This window comes from Callospermophilus lateralis, chromosome 1 (genome assembly GCF_048772815.1).
Source record: "Callospermophilus lateralis isolate mCalLat2 chromosome 1, mCalLat2.hap1, whole genome shotgun sequence".
NCBI lineage: Eukaryota > Metazoa > Chordata > Mammalia > Rodentia > Sciuridae > Callospermophilus > Callospermophilus lateralis.
Window position 1 is genome coordinate 6,092,896 of NC_135305.1, and position 26,183 is coordinate 6,119,078.

General features: G+C 46.6%; 1 protein-coding gene across 10 annotated transcripts in view; it reads left to right on the plus strand.

The window, feature by feature from the left end:
• The window catches only part of Prkag2 (protein kinase AMP-activated non-catalytic subunit gamma 2), a 259,423-nt gene that overhangs the window by 205,315 nt on the left and 27,925 nt on the right, over nt 1-26,183 (plus strand). For 8 of the 10 annotated variants that reach the window (XM_076831769.2, XM_076831778.2, XM_076831785.2 and 5 more), the window contains one exon: nt 19,898-20,004. In XM_076831769.2, the coding sequence (XP_076687884.2) occupies nt 19,898-20,004 (107 nt within the window). The remainder of the gene's footprint in view (nt 1-19,897; nt 20,005-26,183) is intronic. The other 2 variants (XM_076831737.2, XM_076831752.2) reach the window with 1 other exon arrangement.

Below are 26,183 nucleotides of genomic sequence, written 5' to 3' on the forward strand. Positions count from 1 at the left end.
TATTAAATCTAAGCATCTAAGAAGGGGAATGTCCCCTTTTCACCCAGCTATTTTTATCTAAATTGTCGTCATTACTTTAAAGCATGCTGAATCCCACAAATAACACTCTGTCAAACTTTTCTAGATTTTTAAGGAGGCAGAATATTAAACAATTACTTGGAAACTGTCGGCCAAGCTGGAGGAGAGAATAGTGTTGGCGTGGTACTTCAGAATGCTGCTTTGTTTCTTTGAAACTTCAAATTTGCTTATTCATCCATATTTCAAAAAACTGAATATAAAGCACAGTCACACATTTGAGGGAAGGAGAAGTTCTAACAGTAAGACATTACCTCTTTTTTTTTGTTGAATAGTGCTGGGGATGGAACCCAGGGCCTCGTGTATACTAGGCATTCGCTCTACCACTGAGCTGTATCCGCAGCTTAAGACAAAGGATGTGTTAGCAGCCTGCACAGTAGGTAGCTGTTGAATAGCTCCTTGGTTCATCTGTGCACTTCCTTGCTATCTGGTTAATATCTTAATTTATGCATTGACTTCTGTAGGCATGACTTTGACTGCGATACATTTGTTATACATGGAAGCACATGACTACTAATAGTCTTGTTACCGAGTATTTTTCCACTTCCTAAAATGTTATAACTCATATTCTAGTTATTAGAAGTACTTTTGGAGGCACTAGTGAAATTGGAAAGAAAGAAAAGGCTGGAGCATAGTGGGGCTGCCCACATAGTTTAAGCTATCTTTTGCCTGGGTTCTGACATGAGCCACCCCCATCCCCTGTCAGCTCTCTGACCATCACACTGTTATGAGAAGGAGGGACATTTGTAGAGTATGGTTTTGATGGTCTCTCTTCTATTCAGTAAATCTTCACCACTTTGCATCTGTACATGGGTCAAGCACGGACTTTCTCAGTTTCTTTTCTATGAAGAATTGTCAAGAGATTTTCTTTTTAAAAAAGTAAATCCCAGTTCTCCAGGTCTGGATGGGACCCGAGACTCTGCATTTCTGCCAAGTCCCAGATGATACCGCTGGGACTGGTTACAGATTTCTCTTTGAGGGCCAAGGCTCTAGGTCCAGTTTTCTGTGGTTCCGCAAAGGGCCTGAGAGTGAATATTTGAGCCTTGTGGGTGATGTGGTCTCCATCTCTGTCATAACTTTTTAGCTTGCCCTTGCAGCTAGAAGGCAGAAAGCAGGCCAAGGCTGAACACAGTGGGCAGGGCTGTGTTCCAAGTAGAACTTTATTTACCATAGAGGGCCAGATTTGGCCCTCAGGCATAGTGTGCCAGAGCCCTGCTCCATGTGCCCCTCACTGTCTGGACCATAGGGTGTCACCCTTTCTGCATGTCAATCTTACCAGGGCTTCAAGGTTCAACCAAGATCATACCTTCTCTCTGAGGCCCCCCCTTCCCAAATACCATCTACTCCTCCCTCTCGTCTGCCCTCCCAGTGCCTGCTGTTTGGGCTGGCATGCAGCAGGTGCTCAGCAGTATTTCTGGGGTCCCCTGATGGCCTTGTGGGACATTGGAAGGATTAGATAATTCTGTATCTGAAAGGTGATGAAGACAGTGTCTTGTCCATGGCAGTCGCATTATGGGTCTGCTTTTTTGAGTTTTTAAATTTATAATACCAGTCACATCTTGTCTGTGCTTCTCAATATTAACTGTAGTAAACTTATGTACTGGCCAGGACCAAACACAAAGCACTTTGCAAGCACTGGATCACAGCCCATGCGGGCTTTGGAAGTGGAGCACCATCCAGACATTTGATTCCTGATTCATAAGCCTACTCCAGCTCTCTTCTCAAATTCCACAGCCTCCTCTGGACTCTTGTGTCTGCTCCTGGCTTCCCTCCTGACATCTGGCTGTCGGAGGAGCTGTGGTCCTTTCATGTGTATGGTAGCTGGCTGCCCTGGTTTTAATAGCTCCATAGCCAAGGGTCTCTTGCCCACTGGCCTTCACTTCCCTCATCATCTGCCACTGACTTCCCCCCATCCTCTCATTCTATCCTCACCATTCGTATCCTGCAGAGCATTGTACAAAGTAGAATCTTCTCAGGCCTCATCTCCACACTCACTTGCTACATAGCAAGTTGGCAACTTGTCCACAATGTTCACAAATAGGAAGAATAGGAGCCACTTTGTGCAGGAGGCAAAGTAGTATTTTCCAGTCAGGAATCTTGGAGTTTAGACCCAGCTGTGTAGTAAAGTGGTCCTATTTCCTTGGACAACCCATAAAGCCTCTTGAGGATTTGTTTTATTATTATTGTTATCATGGGTTTTCTCCTCAAAACAAGGGGTTGGCACTTTGTAATCTCTTTCTTCTAACTTGAAAATAGGTCCCTAGAACAAACAGCAACCATCTATATAAAGGAACAAACAACAACAAAAAAATGATTCATTCCTAACTCATTCATCCCCACCTGGGAGGATGATAGCCTGGAGTAAGCAAAGGGTATTTCTTGGTGGGAACAAGACACCTTAGACACATCAGGGGTCTCCAGTGCTGGAGCAGTCACAGTGTGGGTGTGGAATTAAAATTTCATGGAGTAGGACAGGTGAAGGGGAAATGTATGAAGCGCTCAGGGAGGGTAATGAAGAAAAGATTGAGAAACGGCTTTGCCTTGTTCCAGGGAGAGCTGCTTTTCTGGGGGAGGCATAGGGGCAGGATACAGAATGATCCCTGTCACAGCTTTCCAGAGTGCTCCTCCCTGAGGCCCAACTGAGTCAGCCTGCAAGTTCACCAACTCTGGTGTGGGGGGGTACTGACCCCTGGTGGTAAGGATATCAAAGTGACAGGTAGCATTGGAAGGCTACCCTTCCATTCCCCTCTGAGTTTGTAGGCTGGTCTTTAGCAAGACGTAGGTTGACTCTTGACTTTGAGTAATTATAATTTTATGAAAAAATCTATAGTTAATTTTTTTTCCTGTCTAGCTGGCCCATATGTAACATGTTGACTTATTTCATAGAATTTTAGGTACACATTTTAGCATCTCTAGAGCTGGGACCTGGCTTAACATTCAGTGGTGTGTTGGCCCCAGTGAGACTCTGCTGTGGTTTGGATGTAGTTTGTCTCCCAAAGATGTATGGGCTGGAAGCTTAGGTCCCCAGTGTGGCAGTACTGAGAGGCGGTGGATCTCTAGGAGGTGGGCTAGTGAAGGGTGATTAGGCCATGGGCCCACCCTGGGAAGGAATCATGCGGGTCTAACAGGTGTGGGTCAGTTCTCTCCAGAGCGAGTGGCTATAAAGCAGTGCGCCTGGCCCTTCCCCACTCTTATTTCTTTCTTTCCATAAGTCCCCACTCACACCAGCTACTTTGTGATTCCCTCTACCATTTTGTGACCCAGCCAGGAGACCCTTGCCAGACACAGAAGCCATGCTGTTTGGATTCTCCAGCCACCAGTGTCAGGGATTCTCATAGCAGCACAGAGTGGACTAAGATAGACGGACAGGAGGAGGCTTTATTGCCTGAAAGGGGCCCTGACTGATTTAAACAGAAAGGAAGATGCACAGGAAGGCTTGAGGCTCTCTGAAAGTAGAGTTGTCACCAGGCTTCCTGGGTGCCTGGAACCGACTGGGAGGTCATCAGAAACCAGGGCAGTACCTCCAGTCATCTCTCTAGTGCTGCATGACCCTCCCCCTAAGCACTTTCCTGACCTCCTGATAGGCACATTGGAAATCTGCCTCTTGACCCTGTCATCACCCAGCTCTAACCACACCAGCCCACGGACCAGAATCCCAGGCCTGAGAGGTGATTGCTGCAATTTTTAGTTTTACCTGTGAACTTTAAGAGGGAAAGCTGGTGATTCCATGGAGCATTTGGAGTTTACTGGATAACTGGGGAAATTTTCATATCCCTTTTTTCTGATCGTAGTAGTGGCTGCCATATGCTGTGACCTTGTTCCAAGCCCTGTGCTTATGGCATCCCCAGGTCAACCCAAGAGGTAAATATCTTTTATCATCCCCAACTTAGAGAGGAGGAAATTAAGAAGGTAAGAGGTGACATGTCTTACCCCAGGTGGCTGCTGGGAAGGTGGGCAGCCAGGTTTCAGCTGCTCATCCTGAACCAGGGTGCATGACACACAGAGCGATCCTTCAAGGTCCAGGAAGGGGCTGCAGGCAGCCTCCAGGGCTGGGAGAGCTCAGGGTGACTCCCGGAGACCCCAAAAGACACCCTCAGAGACACTCTTCCGTTTTTCACTATCTATTGTTCTTCAGCTCGTTGCTACTACTCCACCAACCCTTCAGCGTTCCTGCAGCTTCCTCTTCCCCAAATCCAGGGGGCATCTGTCAGCCCGCATCTTCCTCTGAGCTCTGGGTCAGCCGAGATGCCCTCAGCTCTCTCCTCCAGGCACAGCCTTAACTTCTGTGCCCGCGCTCCTGGTGCCTCCCTGCGTCTGGCTGTTTATTTCCTCCGTGGCTCGCGCTTCTCCTTTCTCTTTCAGTAACACCATGTGGTGTCATTGACATTCACTCGGTTACCTTCCTTCTCAGGCATTCGATTCTGGCCTCCCCGTGCCTCTGTTCTAGGCCTGCTTCCCTCTTGTTTCTGTCCTCAACCTGGACAGTTGTGTTCCCTCCCGTGGCTCTGACTGCCATGATGCTTGCTGCCTGGTGTCTTCATTGGGTGGATTTTGCTTCCATGATGCCTTAAGTAACAGAGGATGCCCTTGCAGATGTGCAGCCAGACCTCTGTCTAGCTGTGCAGGGCCTTGCTGTCGACTATTTCATCACCTCTCTGATCTAGTCCCCCTTCCCTCCCCTCCTCTTCTTTTTTTTCTTCCTTTCTTCCTTCTTTCACCAGCCTGATTCAGTGAGTGGTACCACCTGCACCCAGTTGTTTTGGGTTTTCGTTTTTCCAGTACTGGGGGTTGAATCCAGGGTCTCATACAAGCTAGGCCTGTGCTCTGCCCCTGAGCTGCACCCAGCCCCATCCAGCTTTTGAACATGAATGTGTTGCTCTGGCTCTCCCCCACCCACATCCTCTAAGTACCTGCCTCCTTTGCTCTCAGCCTAGTGTCCTCATCTTTCTAGAACTCTCCAACCCTGCCTCCTTATTAGTTTCCCAAGCTGCATTTAGGTGTTCTTTTAAAAAACAGTATAAGACTTGTCACTTTCCTGTCTCCAGGCCTAGGGAGAGTCCAGATTTCAGGCTGGAGTTCAGGGTTCTAGCGTGCCCTATTGTTCCTTCTTGTGCTTCTTCTCTCCCTGCTCCCAGGCTCTTCTCTTGCTTCCCCCCACACTCCTGAAGTTTCTTAATGGCCTCCAACTGCCGATTGTCCTGTCCCTCCAGGCCTCTGGACTTTGCATGGGCTATTCCCTCTCCTGGATTGTTCTTCCCTCTCTTGGGTTATGTCACTTCTTCAAGGAAGCCCCGCTAGCCCCAGTGGTACTTCCCATGGTATCTCAGGATCCCCCTCACCAGCAATTGCAGCATGCTGTTAAGGAGAAAGCGGTTGGTTTGTATGTCTTTGCCCTTACATCACAAGCTCTGTGAGGATGGACGTGGGCTGCTCAGTGTGGAGGTCCTGAAGATGCCATGCTGATAGGACTTGGCTTTCTGTATCTACCACACCGGGCACCCTGTGTCCTGGGGCTTTAACTTCATGCCAGCACACAGGCTTTGCGTACTTGGGTGGGTCGTATTGTTTCTTTTAAAGAAACAAGGTGCTGTGGAGGTCAGAGGGCTCTCCTGGCCACACAGATGGTGGCTGACCAAGGGCAGTGACAGAATAGAGAAATGGGGGCAGTGAGCTCCCCAGGTGTCCCCAAGAGGTGCCAAGGCGTCTCCATCAGCTGTGAAGTCAGAAGGTGCCACGGGCAGTAACTGGACACTCAGGCTGCTCATGCAGGGGAACATGCTCCAGACCTTTCTTCGGGCAGTGACCCTGTGATGATACGAGGGAAAGTCTGACTGAGCCCTGATATAAAAGGAGGGAGCTGACCTGGAGGACTTCCGGCCATGTCGTGTTAGTTTAACCCGTTTAGCGAGCTGCTGCCTGTGGCCCCCTGTGGGTGCTTTCCACAGGCTGACTCCAGGTGACTTCCCGGGGTTCCTGCACGTCGTGCCAGCAGATTCATTTCATTTCAGGTCACACTTGGCCATTTGTGAATATCAAAAGTAAGTTGCTAACAAGGAATTATTTGATAGGTCATATGCTAAGTTTTCTTTGAAATGGAAGGTTTGATGGCCCCCCTGTGTGCCCAAAAAGCACAGCACCCCTTCTTACTTGTCACTTGGGCCCCGGGTTTGTGCTTTCCCCACTTTGAGACCTAACTTGCCCCCTCTTAAATGCGTATGGAACTGGTGCCATAGGAATTAGGAGTGCGGGTCGACCCAGGTTGGAGTCCCATTTCTTCTCCGCAATAGCTCCGGGACCTTAGGCAGTTATTTCAAGGTTTAGTCTCTTCATGTGTAACTTGGAAATAACAGTAATATGTGGCTTCTAGGACTCTGTGTGCACTCCATAATGTGAACACAACATTCACCTAAGTGCCTGATACATGGTCCATCCCCCACAAGCAGGAACTGTGGGTACAGCCTGAGGAAGGGCAGCAGAGGCATCCAGTAAACAAGGTGTCCTCCTGGATGGCTCTTCATCTGCTGTCACCCTCCCCCTTTCCCAGGTGGAGCGGCGTTTGTGATTGGTCTTTGGAGTCCCCTCTCCTCAGGAAGGATGCATTAGCCATGTACTAATGTAATGTCGGGAAATACAAGTGTGGTCTGCCCTCAAGTTTCCTGATTTACAACTCTTGAAATCCTTGGACTCTTCAAAGTGATGAGGGCCTTTTCAGTTGCTAATTATTGACTGCTGGCTGCCCCCCACCCATAACCCGCCTCGTGGCCCCAGGATAGGAGCTGGTCACTGGAAAGACCCAGGCAGGCCTGGAGGGTAGGACTTTTGACTGAACGCATGGAGGAGGTCTTGGGGGTGTGGAGAGGCCAAGGAAGCCCCATGGCCTTCTCACTCCTGTGCCTTCACCTGTGCCCTTTGTAATAAACCTCTTAAATGCTTCCCCAAGCCTCTTGAACAAATTAACATAACCCAAGGAGGGGTCATGGGAACCCCAATTTATAGCTGGTCAGAGGCCTAGACTGTGACAGGCCTGTGAAGGGAAGTAGCCTTGAGGATGTAGCCCTCCAGCTGTGGGATCGGATACTGCAGGGGAGAGGTGAACTGAATTAGAGGACCCCCAGTTGTGTCCGCGCAGATGGAAGAGCCACAAGGGCTTGGTGCAGGGCAACTCCCTCCTGTTTCGTCATGGTGTTCTGTTGACTGGGGCGAGAGCAGGGTAGTAGGCAGGCAGTTTGTTTTTCTCTCTCCAGGAGTAATTTGCTCAAGGTCACGAGGAAGGTGATTACAGTTCTGGTATAGGTTTGGGCTAGAGGTGCCGCTGCTCCTCTTCCACCCTGTCTCCCACCTGAACTGGGAATCCTTACTGGTCCCCACTGGCTGTGCACTGAGGAGAGACCCTGAGACCTACAAGCCCACAGAGGCTTCTGCTCTGGGTCATTGTAATGACCCTGCAGCTGGTTTCTCCGCATTTTGTTTCAAGATGGTAATTCTAGACAGTGTGCATGCCTCTTATAGGAACAGTGACACACCATCTTAGAGACAGCAGAGGGCCCACGACAGGAAAATTGCTGCTAACCCCCAGAGACGTGTGCACTTTCATGGGCATGTTTGAGCTCTGGCCAACTGTCATGTTTGAGTTGGAGTTAGAGTAGCCTTTCATCATAAAGTCAAACTGCAGCAGAACACTTGTGGGGACTTGGGCAGGGGACCTGCCTTGAATTCACCTGAATTGACCAAGTCCATCTGCCACCCTCAGATGGTGTGCCAAATACATTCTTCTCTCTTCTCCTAAAACCTACTGAAATGACAGAAATCAAACATAAAAGTAGGACTGGGGCTGGGGCTCAGTGGCAGAGCACTTGTCTCACATGTGTGAGGCACTGAGTTCGATCCTTAGCACCACATAAAAATAAACAAATAAAATAAAAGCATGCTATTCATCTACAACTACAAAAAAAAATTTAAAAACAACAAAAAAAACCCATAAAAGTAGTCTTGTCAGTAATAACAAAGCTTAGTTCCTGGAGAAGACAATAATATGATAAACTTTTGTCAAGTCTATTCAAGAAAAAAATGAGTGAAAATCAAAGCATCAGAAATAAGAAGCTTCTTAACTATCAACGGAGATCTTTTTAAAAATATTACAAGGGGCCTAGGTTGTGGCTCAGTGGTAGAGTGCTTGCCTAGCAAATGTGAGGCACTGGGTTTGATCCTCAGCATCACATACAAATAAATACCATAAAAATATTGTGTACATCTATAACTAAAAAAAATTACAAGAAAGAAAACAATATAGAAAATAACTTTTAAAACTCAATCATTTCTTGAAATTTTACTGGTGTGCATTTTCCTATTTATTATTTCTTTCACAAATGACCATAGAAGAAATTAAAAAGTAATTAATTGACTCATGCCCTTTAAATAAGATAGCTACATAGATGTAAATGGTATATCCATAAACTCTCTCTTTAAAAAAAATGACAAGGATTCATGCTTCCTCTTTCCCTGACAAAGAGACATTATACTCTTCTTATTTGCAGGTGAACTCCATGAAACCTTCAAAACTAACTAATCCCTTGATTGTTTAAATTGTTTTAGAACCTGAAAGGACAGGCATTCTATGGGACTAGGTTGGTCCTAAGTCAAAATTAGAGGGAGACAACACACAGAGAAGAAAACAGGCCATGGATCCTACATTGGAGTGTGGGTAAAATTCACAAGTGGCTTTAACAAACTGAGCCCAGCACTGCATGGAAAGCCTAACACGTGTGGCTAGGCAAAGCTTATTCTGCAGGCACAGAAGCCCTTCCCTACACTAAGACTGCACAGAGGGCTCATGACGGTGAGGAGAGTCATCCCAGAGGGTCCTGAGGGAGCACTGGGGAGATTCCACACGCCCTCGTTTTTAAAGCTCCCCAACAGGCCAGGGAGAGAGGGAAGCATCTAACTAAGCTGCTGATGGCGGCAGCTGGGTGGCCCTGCATCCTGGCTGCCAGGTACCTCCTGTTCTGCTCCACAACTGTAGCGGACTTGATACCTGGGAACCAACCTGGACCCTCACCATTGCTTCAGCCTAGTGATTGGGTTATTATCCTAAACAGAGGACACGTTGCCAGTGGTAAATATTCTAGTTAGTTCCTAGAATCAAACACAAGCCATCTTAAAGCCATGATGGGAGCCTCATATAATTTCAAGGTCACAACTTTGTGACATTCCTCAGGCATTTATTGCAGTTCATTTTGAGCTGTGTAACTGAGCAAAATGTTTGCCTTGATCTTGACCATTGTTTCCTTCTTTCCTAGTAGTTATTTCCCCCCGCCCCCACTGTGCTTAAAAGAGCATCCACATTCTCTTGGCAGTGTATACACTTATCTCCACACATGCACCCCACACACACACACACACATATCAGGGAAAGGAGGGAAACACAGGTGGACTTCATTTGTTCTGCTACGTTAAAAGTGCTATAAAGTTGAATTTAAGATTTGCCTTCGGTAATGTTCAAGTTTCTAAGCACAAGAGGTTTTTCCATATACTTTTCCAATTTTTTGCTTATTTTGTACTCAAATATTTACAGTTTTTTCCAAAAGAAAAAACTACTATGAATATAGTAAACTTGTGTTTCTAAATGTTGAATAAAAAATGAAAATCTGAGTTTGTTTGTTTTTTCATGGTGCTAGAGATCAAACCCAGTACCTTGTGCATGCTAGGCACCCCAGAGCTACAGCTCAGCCCCTTAAAAGATAGATTTTTGAATGACTAATATATTGATAATATTTTTCTTTGTGAAATTACAATGAAATCTAAGTATATCAAGTTAAAATTGTAGGGATTAGGAGTATGTCAGGTTTGTGTGTGTGTATTTTTATAAGTGAAGTTTGGGTCTGTGTGTAAATTTGTCTTGAGTGTCTTTTATTCTTTTATACCCAGCTCTTTAAGACATGGTTTGACTTTGTTACCGTGACCTCTGCTTAATGAGTGAATATGACTTAAAATGTAATTTTAAGTCACAGTAAATCAAAGCAGTGGGAGCTGGCTGGGTGTGAAGTGTGCACCGTGTGGGTGTGTGCATGTCTCTGCCATCTGGTTGCCTGCTTTGGCCCAGCAGAGCCCATCTCAGGTGGTGGCTGAACAGGAGGTGCCATACCTTCCCTGTGGAGGGGCCACTTCTGCAGCTTTGCCCCCTCCTCTGTCCTTTAGGACCCTCAGCCCCCACAGCTCTGCTAGGCCACACTCTGACTGGCCTGCACCCATTTGCCAGCAAGGACATCCATGTGTTGACTGACAGGGCGGCACAGCAGTCACAGACCAGAGCCGTCAATGGCTTTCTCTGCACAGAAGCCAGCCAGCGTCGCCTCCTTTGCCCCGGCCATGTGGGGGTCGCATGGTGTGAGGGCACTGCTGGCACACACAGTGGGCTGAGGCTGTGCAGCCTTCAGGGAATCCCAGCAGCTGGCTGAACAGCTGGGTGCTTCTGCAGCTCTGGGGCGCACTGCAGCAGGCGGCCTGGGCCTGCTCGGCTCCTTCTCTTTCTCGTTCTGTGCATCTCCTGCTCTGGCCTCAGCCTTCTTGGGCCCATACCAACCACAGACAAACTGACTGTGTCACACCCCATGTGGCACTCCTCAGAGAATTCCTGTCACAGGAGCTTTGCCTAGCCAGGATCAGGGCTCTCCCTGAAGAGATGCAGGCCCCAGCTCCCTCTGTTGTGTCCCTATCTGCCCATCCTGCTCCTTGCCTGCCACCCCTGCCAGAATTGAGACAGAGCTTGCAGCAGAGGCCAAGGCCAGGGCTGGGGGTCGCATCTGGGAGAGTGGATGCATCTCTGAGTAGTGGGAAGGGCACTGGGGAAGAGGTGGTCCACAGGCAAAGGGCTGCTCAGCATGGGGCCAGACTCCTCTTAGTTCCAGAGCCGTCCTGGGCATTGTGGGGTAGGGGTCAGCAAACAGTAGACCCCATCACATGCACCCCATCTCCTTGAATTAGCAAACAGAAATGTCTCCAGATGTCACCACATGTCCCCTCCAGGGACAAACTCATTCCCAGTCCAGAGCCACTGGTATAGAGGAAGCCAGCATTTGTGGGGCTCCTGTGCACTGGGCACTTTCTCAGTTTCCCACAGTCACTTCCTGATCTACTGCTGATCCCTGGGTTTTTCTGTGCTGGGGCACACTGCAGGCCTTTTCTTCACCCCTTGCCCCAGGACCCCGAGGTCTACCTCTGCTTTTCCTGTTCCGTTGCTCTCTGCCTCCATGTAATGAATCGCCCACCCTCAGTTCCTGAACACTGCCAAACACTGCCACTATTCTAGAATGGCAGAAAAGCTGGCCCCGCTGCCTACTAAAGGTGCGGTGCCACACTGGAGAAAGTCATTGATCCACCATGTTTCAGTTTCTTCATCTGTAAATGGGAATAATAATTGTACCCACTTTGTGTTATTTCAGGTTAATTTGCTGAATTAATGTTGCTGAGGCTCAGAATAGTGCTGTGGGCTGGCGTGCACTAAGTGACAGTGTCATCTACTATGGAGCACCATAGTTACTTATTTCACCATAAATTTTAGCTATTCTCTAGTATTATTTTTAGAAAACATCCGCTTGCCTCTTATTACTATTTTAGATAATAATTTCCAAGAACAAACTTTAAATTAATTCATTACTGTATGTGGAGATTTTGTATCAACCCAGATGGCCCCATTTCCCATCTTCTAGTCTTTGAGAGGCCCTCATTTGCTCTCCAGATTCACATCCAGTCCCCCAGCCCAGACTTCCAACCTCACATGTCTACTCCCAGCCTTAAAGATAAAGCATAGAATGTCAGGGCTGGGGGTGGCTCAGAGAGAAAACACATGCTAAGTGACTGCAAGTGTCAAGTACTATGTGGCATGGAAGGAAGGGTAGAGAATGTCAGAGGTGAATTCTGAGAGGTGTCTGTGGCCATTTTCACAACTTTAAATTGAAAATAATATTTTAACACACTAGGATTTTTATGGGTGAGAGTGAGCAGCAGTCCCTGTGTTGTGTGTTTAGGGGTGGACCACAGATCAGTACAAGTGGGGTGCCACGTGGTCAAGCGGGTTAGCAGTGAGGTGCTGCTGATCACTTTGGCCTGGCATGGACTGTGCCTGAGTGACCAGCAGCTTGGGAGGGCGCTGTTCTCCTGGGATTTCTGGACAGGAGGTGTGTGTTCAAAGGGTCTTTTTTCTTTCATTGATATCAACTGCATCTGAAAAGCAGGGTGACCACCCCCAGAAGTGATGGGACAGCCCCCTTCCAGAAGCAGCAAGAGATCCAGAGCTGGATGTCAGAGTTGTGTGGAACTCGGAGCTGGGATGGAGCACTCTGCTGCTCTGGGTCTCTGATTCACGGCAGCCAGCGCTTCCAGGGTAGAGAGAGCCTGGGAGGGTGGGTGGTGGCAACATCCAGCTAGTAACAGATCAATCAGCAGTGAGCATATCTATGAGAAGGAGGTCCTGAAGTCCACCTGTGAGCCATCGTTTAGTGTGATAATAGCTTATAGGCGAAACCATTTCATGGTGCAGCTGTCTCTTCAGTTATCTGTCAGTATTTTTGCTTGACTAATCCATTTTAATGACAGTCTGTCCTCCTCATCTTTATACAGTTAGGGCCCAAAATACCAAGGAATCTTATGACATTGTTTTTTCAAATTCTTTCTAAAATTCTACATAAATGGGTCTTAGAAAAAGTAATTTATGACTATAGTAATTATTACAGTGAACCTGTTCAGTTGTTTGGTGTATTTGCAGGGCTTTTAAAATTGTATATGGTAGTGTGAACATTTTAAAATTTACTGCTATCTAAACTTTTCTGCTGTCTTACTCAACTGCATTTTTATAATTGATAGAATTAGAAAAAATGGCTTTAATATAAAAGGTAATTGCAAACATGTTAAAGATTTAGATAAACAACCATTTTACTTTTTAAAAATCACATGGGACACTTCCAAGGGGCATTATTTCTCACACACACACACACACACACACTCTCTCTCTCTCTCTCTCTCTCTCTCTCTCTCTCACACTCACACTCACACTCACACTCCTAACTAGGCACAGTGGCACCCACCTGTAATCCCAGCCGAGGCAGGAGGATCTCAAGTTCAAGGCCAGCCTCAGCAATTTGGTGAGGCCCTGTCTCAAAATAATAAAAAATAAAATTGCTGGGGACACAACTAAGTGGTAAATCACCCATGGGTTCAATCCCTAGTACCAAAACAAATAAACAAACTAAAACCCTCCCTAGTCTTACCTTCATAAAGGCATACACTGTCGATGCAGCTTATTTACTGGTTGTTAGTCCAGGCTCGCCATCATCATTTACACCTGCCTGCCGTGTTGCTTGTCATTTTTCTGAGGTCAGAGAGGTCCATGTTTGTGCCTGCACTTTGGATCTGCATGTCTTTCGGTAGCATACGGTTCTGTAGGCTTTTCTTTGACCTGGTTCCTATGGGGACATGCTGAGTGGCTGGATCCTAAAGACGGGGGAAGGCAGGTTCACTCTCCACGGGAGGTGATGGCCCAGTCAAGAGCCAGCCCTGCATGCCCAGTACAAGGCCGAGAAGACTCCAGCAGCAGATCTCTCACAAAGCACTAGTGGGCGTGTCAGAGCTGGAGCCATTAATTCCAGCATGAGGAGCTTTAAGGAAGGTATAATGGGAGGAAGGGCCTTTGAACTGGACTCAGGAGGTGTATCAGTTTCCTGAGGCCACAGTATCAGATTTCCACAATTTCTGTGGTTTAGAACCACAGAATTTATTCTCTCATGGTTTCAAAGAAGTCTGCCTTAAGTTGCTGGCAGGGCTGGTTCCCTGGGCCTCTTGACTTTTGGTGGCTGCTGCAGTCCTTGGTGCCCTTGCCTTGTAGTTGCATCACTCCTGTCTGCCTATCTTCATGTGGCCTTCCCTGTGTCTCTCTCCACTCTTCTCTTTGATGGACACTTGTCTTTGGGTTTAGGACCCACTCTAATCCAGGACAATCTCATCTCAAGATCCTCCCCCTTCACTACGTGTGCAGACACTGCTATTGCAAATAAGATCTCCTTCTGATGTCTCAGGAGGGCATGCCTAGAGAGGACACTCCTTACTACAGAGGGGTAAGGAGGACATGGTAGGTGTCATAGAACAAGGAGTTGCCGACCTGGAAGAGAGCAGTGTGTGCAGAGGCCAAGACAAAAACCTTAGGAACATACCCCCAAATGGAACTTCCTGATGTTCAGGTACTTCCTTTAAAAAGGAAATGCCAATATGATGCCAGAACATGAGATTCCTAAGAGACGTGGCAGGAAGGTGAGGCTGGAGAGGTGTGCTGGGGACTGGGTGCTATATGTGGCTGGATGGCTCATCAGAAGTCAGGGAGCCACATTGTCATCACATTAGAAAGTGTTTTCATTGTTTGCATTTAAACTTAGAGGTGGCATTTTAAAAACCCATGTTAACCTTTCATATATACGTTACTCTAGTAACTCCTCAATAAACAGCATTGAGTTAGCATTCTGCTCCCAGGTGGTGAGATTTAACATCAGTCTGCAGTCAGGTCCCTCCTGTGTGGCCAGTGCCCCAAGTGCCAGCAAAGCTCTGCAACTCTGCTTCTGTGCAAAAACATGCAGAATAACCAAAGCAAGAGCAAAACATTGTGTTGATATCTTTCTTAACTCCAGGGCCTTTTGAACATTGAGAGTCTGAACTTCTTGCCTTCTCTGGAATTTTAATAATGTATTCCAAACAACCTGTTATTGAATGCTTTAGATGGGTTTCCCCCCTGCTTAATTCCAAACTACTCTCTATTTTAATGATTTCTTCCTCCAAGTGCATTTTGAGACTTCACCTTAATGTCAGTAATGCCCTTAATCAGAAAGTTTATAGTAAGCGTGGAGAAGCAAAGTAAAAAAGGAAGAGCCGGGCTGGGGTTGTGGTTCAGCAGTAGAGTGCTCACCTAACATGCATGAGGCACTGGGTTCGATCCTCAGCCAGCACCAATAAAAATAAAATAAAGAGAAGTAAATGAAAGTAAAATAAGATGTTTAAAAAAAAAAGGAAGAGTATTTTATTTTCCTAACTTAAAATTCTAATGCTTCTGTTACTAATAGTTTTATTAAATATCAGTAATAAAATTATATCAAAATGGATTCTACTATCATATATAACTAAAAAGAACCAATTTTTTAAATAATAATAATAAAAAAAACCTGTCCTCATTCCAAACCAACAGGTATTATTACTTAACATTTTGCTGGGTTTGGTCAAGCTTTTGTTATTTAAAAACTGTCCTAGCTCCTCCCTAAAACTCAGGCTAATCATGGGAAAAGCACACGTTCCAGTCGAGGGGCACCCTCCAAGCCCCTGTGCTGCTCTCCCCAGACCATCCAGAAAAGGGCTGAGAAGCTGCATCAGTTGTGAGGAGCCTGAGGAGACATGGCTGGTGGTGACATGGAATCCTGAGACAGGGGCATGAAGGGGAAAACTAAGGAAATCTAAACAATGTGGGGACTTTTGTTAATAATTTGTTCATTATTACTTTATGGGTTCATTAATTGTAACCAGTGTACCGTACTGATGTGAGATGTGACGGTGGAGCACCCGTCTCCAGGTGACCCGGAGGCCACGTGTCTGCACAGGAGGAGCCCAGCTCCCCTCACCTCCCTCTGGTAGGGGAAGGACACAGTTGTGACAGGACCTTGTTCCTCATGGCCTGGCTGACTTGAGTCTGGTGCACAGGCAGTCCTGGCGGGCCTGCTGGGCAGTGAGAGCCAGGCAGAATCCACAGCTGTCTGAACCAGGCATGAGCCCCACACCTGCAGCAGCAGGGGCGGGCACTGGGCAGCCCTGCATAGGACAGCATCAGAATTCAGAGTGGGAAGGGGATATCCAGCGTACATGCTATTGGGAATGAATGAAGGGCACATGACCCTCCTACACTAAGTTACTCCAGTCATTTACATAGAAGCTGTGCTCTGAAGGAGGTAGGGCCTGCCTTCTCCCACTGAGTATGGGCTCACATGGTGACTTCCCTTCAAAGATGGTGGGACAGAAAGAGGGAGAGAGCAATCTAACACCACCGTAGCCAGGCGGTCAGTATGATGGTGCACGTGAAGTACATTTCCTTGATGTGAGATGGATAAAGACCCCAGGATTGAGATCATGAGTAAACCATCACACAAGCCCACAGGTGTCCTGCCATCCGCAACAGTCCAGGTCATCAAAACAAGATCCACACGTCTGTCCCATGCAGAAGAGCCTGAACTGACACGATGACAGAGACGGGCTATTGGGAATGGGATCCAGGGGGAGAAAGAGAGCATTAGGGAGAAAATAAGGAAATCCTAATAAGTAGCAACTTCAGTTAATAATAACATATGAATGTTAGTTCATCATTTGTGAAAAGCGTCTCCTATTAATGTGAGATATTTGGTTTAGGGGAAACCTGGCTTGAGATCTTGGAAACTGTTTCATCTTTGTAACTTTTCTATAAATCAAAATACAATGTTAAACACTTTTAAAAATCAAGAGAGGAACTAAATATGTCTAACTCAAAAACTTTCTGGTTTTTAAAAATTCTAAATGTTTGGATATTCCTGTTTTAGAGTATTTAAAATTTTTGTTTCAGAAATTCAGATAGTAATACAGGTATCTGCAGTATGTGTATGTCTTATAGGGAAGGTCTTGTAAGGTTTATTTTCTGGGAGAAGACTGTGACATTTTGTTATTGTTAGTAACCCTCTTGGTTTCACACACTGAATTTTAGAGTAGATGCAGCAGGCACTTTCCACTGGCTGAAGAATGGGAGGCATGCGCTGGACTCGCTGCTCTTTGCCCCGCAACAGAGCACCGTTGATGGCAGACAGGGGCCAGAAGTTCCTAGGCCACTCACCTGAGCACTTTCTGTTTTGCTTCTTCCTTTGCAGGACCTCATGTTCTGGTAGATAAATGTTTGGAGAAAATGGAAGCCACTGACTTAGGTTTCACCCACTCATGAGCCTCGTACCTGTCCTCAGCAGTGCTCGTGACAGTGTGGTGATTGTCTTTCTTCACCAGCTGTAGTGTCCAAGGACACAGCCACATCCCTGTGGAGGACGGCAGCCCCGCCTCTGCACAGTGGCCGCCCACAGCATCCTCTTGGTCTAATCAGGCTCTCGCTTGCTGCTTCTCTGACCTAGGGCCCTCTCTGGCAGCCGTGCTGAGGTGGTACCCCAGGAGATTGGAGCCCCGCAGTCCCTCAGAGCCCTCTCTGGCAGATGTGATGCCTGTAAATTGTTATAATAATAATATAATGCTTGTGGACACCCATGTTTTATTTTTTCCTTCCCTGTCTCACTCCTGGAGTCAGCTTTGGGAGAACCCACACCAAGACAACATGCAATAAGTATTTGTTGGCCCAATTAATTCATGGATTAGATGATTAAGATGCTGATCATTCAAGATATTGTCATCTAAGAAAGAGAAGAATATTTGAAACATGTAGTCCCTGTGGGCAAGACATAAAGAGATAATCGAGGAGGACCATGGACAGATGCCCAGGGAGGAAGGGTTGTCTGAGACTGCTTCCCTGACCTCTCTGAGGCAGGGCATGTTGCCCACTGTGTGATCCTGTGTGACCTGCTAGCATTTAGCTCTGAGGCAGGGACTGTGGCATCTCGTCCTCCTGTGTGTCTACACCCAGGACAGGGACCAGCTCACAGAAGGCCTCTGTTGATGGTGCAGCAAGTCAGGGGAGCAGCAGCGTCTAATGGGAAGAGCTGTCGGAGTGGGGTGGAGCTTTAAGTCTCACTGTGGTCACTTCCCTCTCTGGTAAGTGATTCAGCCTCTCCCAGCCTCAGTTTCTAATATACAAAATGAAGAAATTAAGGTTATTCCTCAAGGTTTTATATAAGCTAAGGTAATTTGCTGCATACCTGTCCATAATGAGCCCCAAAGGTTTACTTTTTTTTTTTTTTTTTTTTTTTTACACTGGAGGTGGGTTTGAAATTGGAGAAGTAGAGGAGAAGAACCTTGAGGTTAAAGCTGAGTGAACAGGTACAGGAAGGTGGGATTGAAGACAGCAAGTCTCCCTGCCCATTTGCCTGGAGAGGAAACAGCAAGTGGGAAAATGAGAGAAGCCAGACAGGGAGGTTCCTGAGCAGCATGCTGAGATGTCTGGATCCCACTGCACAGAAGAGGGGTGGCTTTAGAGGCATCTGTCCAGGGGTGATTGGAGTGGTGGCCCCCTGGGGAGAGAATTAAAAGTAGAGCCTGGGAGTGGTCCCCAGGGCTTATCATGAAATTGGGAAAACAGTCAGTCTGGATTACCACAGTAGAAAATGGGAAAATAAGGCTCCTTCTCCAGTTGAGGACTGTGGCACCGCACTGCTGGGCACTTAGATTGCTACTTACTGAACACACGGAAGCAATTTTATTTCTTCACAGTTGCTTCCAAAGTACAGAGATCCGTGTAGGTGAAGTAGAACTGTCAAAGAAGTCTTCTGGAGATAGATTCAGAGCTGGAAGGCAGGACGGGAACAGGCCCCGCGCAGGCCGGGGGAGGTGGGTCACGTCCTGATAAGATCACAGCCCTGCAATCCAGAGGCAGGGCTTCACTGTAGGTCCACAACCTGCCAGTCACACCCTTGAGCCAAGGACTGACACAGGGAGTCAACTGGGCTGGGAAGGGGCAGAGGGAGCAGAGTGGAAGGACTGTGGGAGAGTGCACCATTTGGGCTGAAAGGAGGCCCTGTGCCAAGAGGGGGGGGGGCTGGGTGGACCAGGATGTCCAGGGACCAGGGCTTTCAGCACAGGGCCTTGCAGGTTTCTTCAAGGATTTTGTCTTTATCTCAAGCAATTAAAAGCCACTGAGATGTTTTTAGCACCCGGGGGACTCGATTAGATCTGCTTTTGGGGAATCTGTAGTGTGGACAGCTGTTGAAAAGAATAAGGCAGAAAGCCAAGAGCTCCATCAGGGAGCCGGGGATGACGGCCTGGGGTGTGGCCGCCCCCGCAGGTTTAGGAGAGACTTGCCGTAAACCCAACAGGAGTCCATGATGCATTGGTTCAGGTAAAGAAGACAGCAAGAAGCATGGCTCCTGGATCTTTGTGTCATTGGTCGGATGGTGGCGCTGCACAGGTTCCCTGCAGAGATGACCTAAACCCCAAAACACTCATTATGTTTGTTTCAGTGACTTTTGCAGAGATTTGAATAATAAAAAAGACATTATTTGTGTTTGTCATCATAGTTGTCGTTTTCAGTGCTCTTTGTCCCCTCCTGCAGATCCATAATTCCAATATGGCATTTGGTGTCTTTCTAAACTTTTTTTAACCTTCCCGTTGTTCATTGCTGGCATATAGAAGTACAGTAGCTTTTTTTTTAATATTTATTTTTTGGTTTTACATTTATGTGGAGCTGAGGATTGAACCCAGTGCCCCGTGTGTGCTAGGCGAGCGTGCCACCCCTGAGCCCCAACCCAGCCCGATTAGCTTTGTTTTTGTTTTATTAGCCCTGTAGTGACCTTGCTAAATTCATTCTTTTTAGATCTGGAAACTTTTCCTATATGCTTTGGTATTTTCTATCTAGAAAATAATTCCATGTGCAAATAAAGACAGTTGTGTTTTTCCCTGCTCAGCCCCTATGCCTTTCAGTTGTTTCCTTCACCTGTTGCACCAGCTGGGATTCCAATACAAAGATTAGTGAGCGTGAACGTCCTTGCCTTGTCCTTGATCTTACAGGGAAACATTTCATATTTTCCCACCAAGTTGTCAGAGGTGGGTTTTCTATTCCTGCTCTTCCTCAGTGGAGGGAACTCTTTATTATTATTGATATGTGGCTTCTTTTCTTTTTTAACAGTAGAAGATTCAGAAAGTGGCGTTTACATGCGATTCATGAGGTCACACAAGTGTTATGACATCGTTCCAACCAGTTCAAAGCTTGTTGTCTTCGATACTACATTACAAGTAAGTGTACCCAGTTTTTATGAACTTTGGCATGTTATTTGGAGGCTTACTTTCTGTGGTAATTTAAATTCAGCAATGCCAGCAGCCAACAATTGAGTTTTCTCCACTCATTAGGCCCTGGGCTAGGTTTTATAACTTCTCAATTTCCGAGGCAGCCTTAGAAGGAATGTGGTATCACTGCCCTCCTTCTACAGATAAGGAAATTTGAATTCTAGTCTTAAGAACTTAGGTCACAAAGCTGAATCTATAGATTCTAGAGTTTAAGGGCTCAAGCCACAGAGCAGACATGTGGTGGGCCTAGGGTGTGAGCGTGGGCTTGTCTGCTGGTGCTGGAGCGCACGCCCACTCCCACTCTGCTGCCCGGCCTCCCTCCATGTGTCCTGATGGGCTTTCTCGGTTATTCAGTGGAATGTATTATGACTATTTGAAATAATGTTGGTTAACAGGAGGAAAGGTCCTAAGGTGGGTAATCTCTTGAAAGAGAATTTTATTGATTTCTAAGCAGAAAATGTGAACCTGATAATTTCACTGTGAAAATTGTGTTTATTGCAGTTCATTTTATATAAGTTGATGACTTATAAGCATACGTGAAAAGACCTGAGTCATTCACTCTATAATGATCAACTGCATTTGGTATAACCCAATAACGTATGTATACACATACATGTACAGTTATTGTCTGTGTGCCTGTTTCTGTGTAAGTCGGCACCAAGTAAGCTTGTCTTTGGTTGTATTCCTCAGAGGTATTCACTGAGTCAAGAACTTGGGAGCAAGAGGTTTATGGAGGATGTGTTTCCAGGAGAAACCAAAAAAGGATTGAAAGAAGGACTGGGCTGGGGAGGAAGCCCAACAGGGTGTGATTTCAACAAAGCCCATAGAAGGCAGCCTCAGCTTGAGCCCTTAGGAGACTCCAGGCTGCACAGTATCCAGGCTAGTTGATTCTAGCTTCTTCTGTTCTCCTGTCTTAGTTGGTCTACCTGGGATTGCCCTTGGAGATGCCACCCAGGCTCCTCCAGCTCTGCCCTGGCCCCCGCCCACTCCTTTACCTGGGTCCCTCTGCCTTCGTTCCCACACAGGCACCATAGCCCTTCTTCAGAGGACTCCTGGGCCTTTGGAGCACCTCTGCCTGCTCCTTGGGACTTACCAGAAGACAGATGGCTTCAGTCCTGTCACTTGTGTTTAATTTCACTTTTCAGTTGTTTCTTATTAATATATGGAAATAAAATTGATTTTTTTAACTTGGTTTTATATCCTACAACTTTGCTCAATTCCTTTTGGACCAGGTAACCTTCAGGGTCCCTTATATTTTGTTTTATATTATTATTATCATTATTATACCTAGAGATTGAACCCAAGGGCTCCCTACTACTGGGCTACATCCCCAGTCTTTATTACTTTTTTATTTTGAGACAGAGTCTTGCTGAGTTGCCCACTGGCCTCAAACTTGTACCTTCCTTGTCATGCCATTGACTATCTTTGGAATTTAGAATTCAGCCAAAATGAGTAATACATGAAAAATGCAATGCTTTCTGGATGCCAGAGGTCACCAATCCAGTATAGTCATTTCCGTAATTAGCAGAAGCTGTGTGTACTTCCTCTCCTGGAAGTCATTTATCCTGTGACTGTCTAAGCTTGAACAGAGCTGAAATGTATTACCATGGAAATAGGGAGAGCAGGTTGGCATTGGCTAAAGGAAAGTCGAAGATGTATTTTTCTAGATACAGACTGTGGCAATTGTCATAGACACTCCCTTGAGAACCAAGAAAGCACACAGGGAAAATGGCACAAGGATAGCAAAGTGACAGAACAACCCAAATGTGCATCAGTCAGAGATGGGTTAAATAAATTCAGGAACAGGCATATCATTAAATACCACGTAGCCATTGAGAAGAATGAGAAAATGGTTGTTGGATGTATTACTTTTTTAGTTAAACACACACACACAGTGGAACAGGATATACCATGACCAAGTTATTCTGAGAGTACAAAGTATCAGAGCCGTAACTGGGGACTGTAGACAACCATCTACAAGGACACCAGAAAAGGAGATGTTCAGAGATGGGAGGACAGACAGAGTGGAAATGAAAGGCTGCACTGCCCCAGAATGAGGGTGGAAGGACACTCTTGCACACAGCTCTTCTGCCTCCACCTTGAGTCTCTGGAGAGGCCACCTCTACATCCTGTGGCTGGGTTCCATGAGTTTAATACTGGAATTAACCTAAGGATCAGTTTCAGTCCTGGCCGTCACTCTGTCCTGAGAGATGTATATCCCAAGAGCTTCAGATGCACAGTTTGAAGCTGTGCCTGCTGGGGGGCATCCCCACAGTCCTCCAGAGCCACTCTGCAGTGCCAGCTGTGGCCGGTAGTGAGAAGCATTGTGGACCAAGCCTAGTTTTCTCCCCAGGCTGTGGTATTGGAGGTGGGGGAAACGCCTGGGGGCACAGGGGTCAGCAATGAGTCATCCTGCTTCTGGCAGGACAAGCTCTGCCTACACCTATTTTTTTTTTTTTTGCTTGGAGGTCAGAGAACGCCATGTTAGTAGCGGGGAGCTCAGGCCAGGGGCTCGCTCAGCATCCCATGGTTGGTTGTTCAGTCTCTACCAGGGCCCAGTTCTAAGTCAGGAACTGTTTCCCAAAGGAAAATGATTATCTGCAAGTAAGGATTCGGTTGTGTTGGATCTTTTTTCCTATGAATTTCCTGTCAGGGGAGGCTTCATGCAGCACCCCGAACTTGACCTTGCTGAGTCATAAGGCCCTTGCAGAAGAGCAGCTGGGCTTGCTATTCAACCTGATCTTGCTCTGGTCCCTCTGAAGAGCTTTTAGAGTCACTCAGTGCAGGTGTCAGAGTAGCACATGCAAATACCTACGTGTTATCTGGGAAAGACACACCCAGTGTTGTGTGGTGGCAGGTGGTGGCAGCCTCTGCACTCCCCCCCACCCCAGGGATGCTGCACTACATTTGGCTGCTAGCCCAGCAGCAAGAGGAAATTCTAGAGGTTTTCTCTTTTGCTCTTTTTCCTACAACATTCTTTACTCTGAGTTTCAAAAAGCCAGTAGAGGAGTCCTGCCATTTGTCAGAATCACGCATTCAAAAACTGAGGAGATAACCACAGCCTGGCCCTGCAGATCTCCTGTGCCCCTTCTGATTCAGGCGTGGGCCAGGACTTTATCTATGTGACCTAGTGACCATAGCCATGATCTGACTAGCAGACAGAGTGGCATTTGGGGTTCTAGAAATTAGCAGCCATTCAGAACTAATATCTATTAACTCTGAAAAACCCAAGTTTCCCTTTGCAAGTCCCTTGTGGTAAAGTGTAGAGAAGAAATGATATGGATGGGGTTGGTGCCCAGGCTGCTTCCTAGGGCTCTGGGTCCATGAGCTAGGCTAGGCTGGAAACTGGGTGGGAAGACAGGGCTCTCCAGTTTGATGACTCAAGTCATTTAGGGTTTTTCTTATTGTGAAGGCTGTTGGTCTGTTTATTCTGAGGCCCACTGTAGTCAGTTAGCTGGCAGCAGAGATCCCCATGGATCTGACCATTCTAATCATCACTCCTTGGCTGCTCTTGATGAGTGCCTGTGCCTGCCTTGTCATTGGCACCAGCAAAGGCCCTCTGCCACTGGAAGTGTCGTTCCCATTGAAGTCAGTGAGACTGGCCCGGGCACTGTCTCCTGCCACGTGCCTGGCCTACAGAGCATAGCCCGTGTGGTGATTCCCTCACACATGTTCCTCTGGGCTCAGTGAAAGCACCAGTTTGCACAGGATGATGAGCGGCCACGGTCCCACTATCTGAGCCTGTGGACCCTCCATTCAGTCTTGCACAGAAGTTCTCGCATCACAGCCTTGTAAACATGGACCCAGCAATGCCTGGATTTTAGTTAATCGACCCAGTAGGTGGTTAGAGACACTTCTGGCTGCATGCACCAGTTGTTAAATGAATAATTTCTGATAGTCCACCTATAACAGTAAATTCCACCAAATCAGTATTAAATTCCACCTCACTGTTAGAATCTCTTCCCACACATACTTCCCAGGTTTCTGCAGGTAGAAAATAGCACAATCTTATAGATCTTCCCAGATGTCACCTGTTTCCTGCTCTGGAACCTATCCCCAGTTACCAATTGAGGATTGCAAAAGCTGAATGGGGTTGTCTTGAGATGAGTAAGCAGCTGTGCAAGAGAGTCTGCTCATGAAAGCTTGTACCAGGTTTTCAAGGAAAACAGGAGATTCTCACACACTGGAGAGCCAGCTAATCTCACTGCCACCGGAGCATCAGGAGTACCTTCCGGATTCAGGAATCTCAGCTTTTTCGAGTCCCATTTACATGTCCCTGTGTCTGATACAAAGGTCCCATTTTTTCCACCAAGGCTTGAAGCCATCTGCATAGTGCTGAATTACATTTGTGTTTTATTTAGAAGCATCAGCCCTTTGGCTGTAAGGAATGAGATTCTTTAGGGTTGCCATAGCCTCTTTGGTTCTCTGGCCATGACTGCAGCAGGTCTGTGCCCTGACTGCACAGTGTCTCTGTATGTGCTCCAGCACACACACAGGGGTCCATCCCACACCAAGGCCTGTGGTCCTTCATTCTGTCTCAGTACCTGATATAGCAGCCACTTCAGCCTAGGCCCCAGTGGTTCAAGAGGACATCAGCACAGTCACAGATGAAGGTTTGTTTAGTCACGATGCCACGGCATGCCTGGATAATAGGAATCTGGTTTCCTACTGAGAAAGAGCTTAGCACTGTGTAAGCCAAGGACAGGGCACCAATTACAAATGCTCTGTTCTGGGAGCCACTCCTGGTGCCAAGGTCTTTAGTATCAGGGTCCTATGAGGAAACAGAAGCCATACAAGTTATTTGAACAGAATACCACAGATAAATGTTAACTGGATATAGGTTAATTGGGTGAATCACAACCTCTGAGGCCATGTTGTCAAAGTTTGGTTCCCAGACCCAGCAACTTCAACATAGGCCAGGGATTTATGAAATGCAGATTTGGAGGCTAATTTCAGTCCCAGTGAACCAGAAATGTGGAAGCAAGGTCCAATGACCCATGTTTTACCATGGCTCTGATGCACTCTGAGGTTTCAGACCACTGCTCTAAGGTGTCATAAAGATAAGAGGGGTCCTGGGGCATGCCTGTGACTTATGCTTCTCTGAGTGGGTGTGGGGGCTTGAGGAAGCCCATTATGCACATAACAGGAAAATGACAGACTGGATTCAATGCTGCTATAGGAAGGAAATGGATGCCAAAGTAGGACAGAGTGGAGCAGGCAGACAGGAAGCCCACAGCCAGTGGCCAGGAAGCACACAGCCAGCAAGCAGACAGGAAGCCCACAGCCAGTGGCCAGGAAGCCCACAGCCAGCAAGCAGACAGGAAGGAGAAAGTCCTTCCTCCTCCAGCTTCGCATTCCTTGCCGGCCTTCTTTATTCTTGGAGCCTGAAATAGAGCCAGCTGGCAATGCTGACATGTGGTCTGCATATTCCCAGCATCACAATGTCCAGTAGGAAAAAAAAGAAGAATATATACTTTATACTTGGGATTACAGTGCAGTATTACTTTATTTTATTGTTTAAATTATTGCAGACAGTATTCATGATAATGCCAATTAAAAAAAAAAGAACAATTTATTCAAATAAGTGGCTGTTTGCCAAAAACTAAAAGAACATGGAAAATATTGAATGAAGAGTACATAATCAAACATGAGTTAAAAGAAGGGCATGGCTATAAGAGGGCTGCCTGGTTTAATCTTAGTTTGAGATTTTAAATCAAAATGCACAAATACATGGGGGTGCTTGATTATTTTCAAGCAAAAAATAAAGGGAAGAGCTGGTCTTGTTCAAGGTTGATGCTGCTGCTGTACAGAGAAAGTGAAACCCTTTGGCTCCAATTGTGCTTCTCTCATTATCAAGGAAAATCACCTTCAAGCTGGAAAAGGCAAAATAAATAGTGATTAACAGAAAATAAAACCCAAGAGAGGTTAGAGATTACAGGAGAATGCCTGTCTGCACAAACCAAGTCTGATTTCTACCCGGATGAGTAACATTTTGGTACAATAGGATCCTAGAAAAGAGATTATCAGACCTTTGTGTAATGAGAGGCACTGTGGAAACAGGTCTTATGGAGAGGATAGAGTCCTCAAATATCCAGAATGGAACCTGTCACGAATTCACACAGAGCACA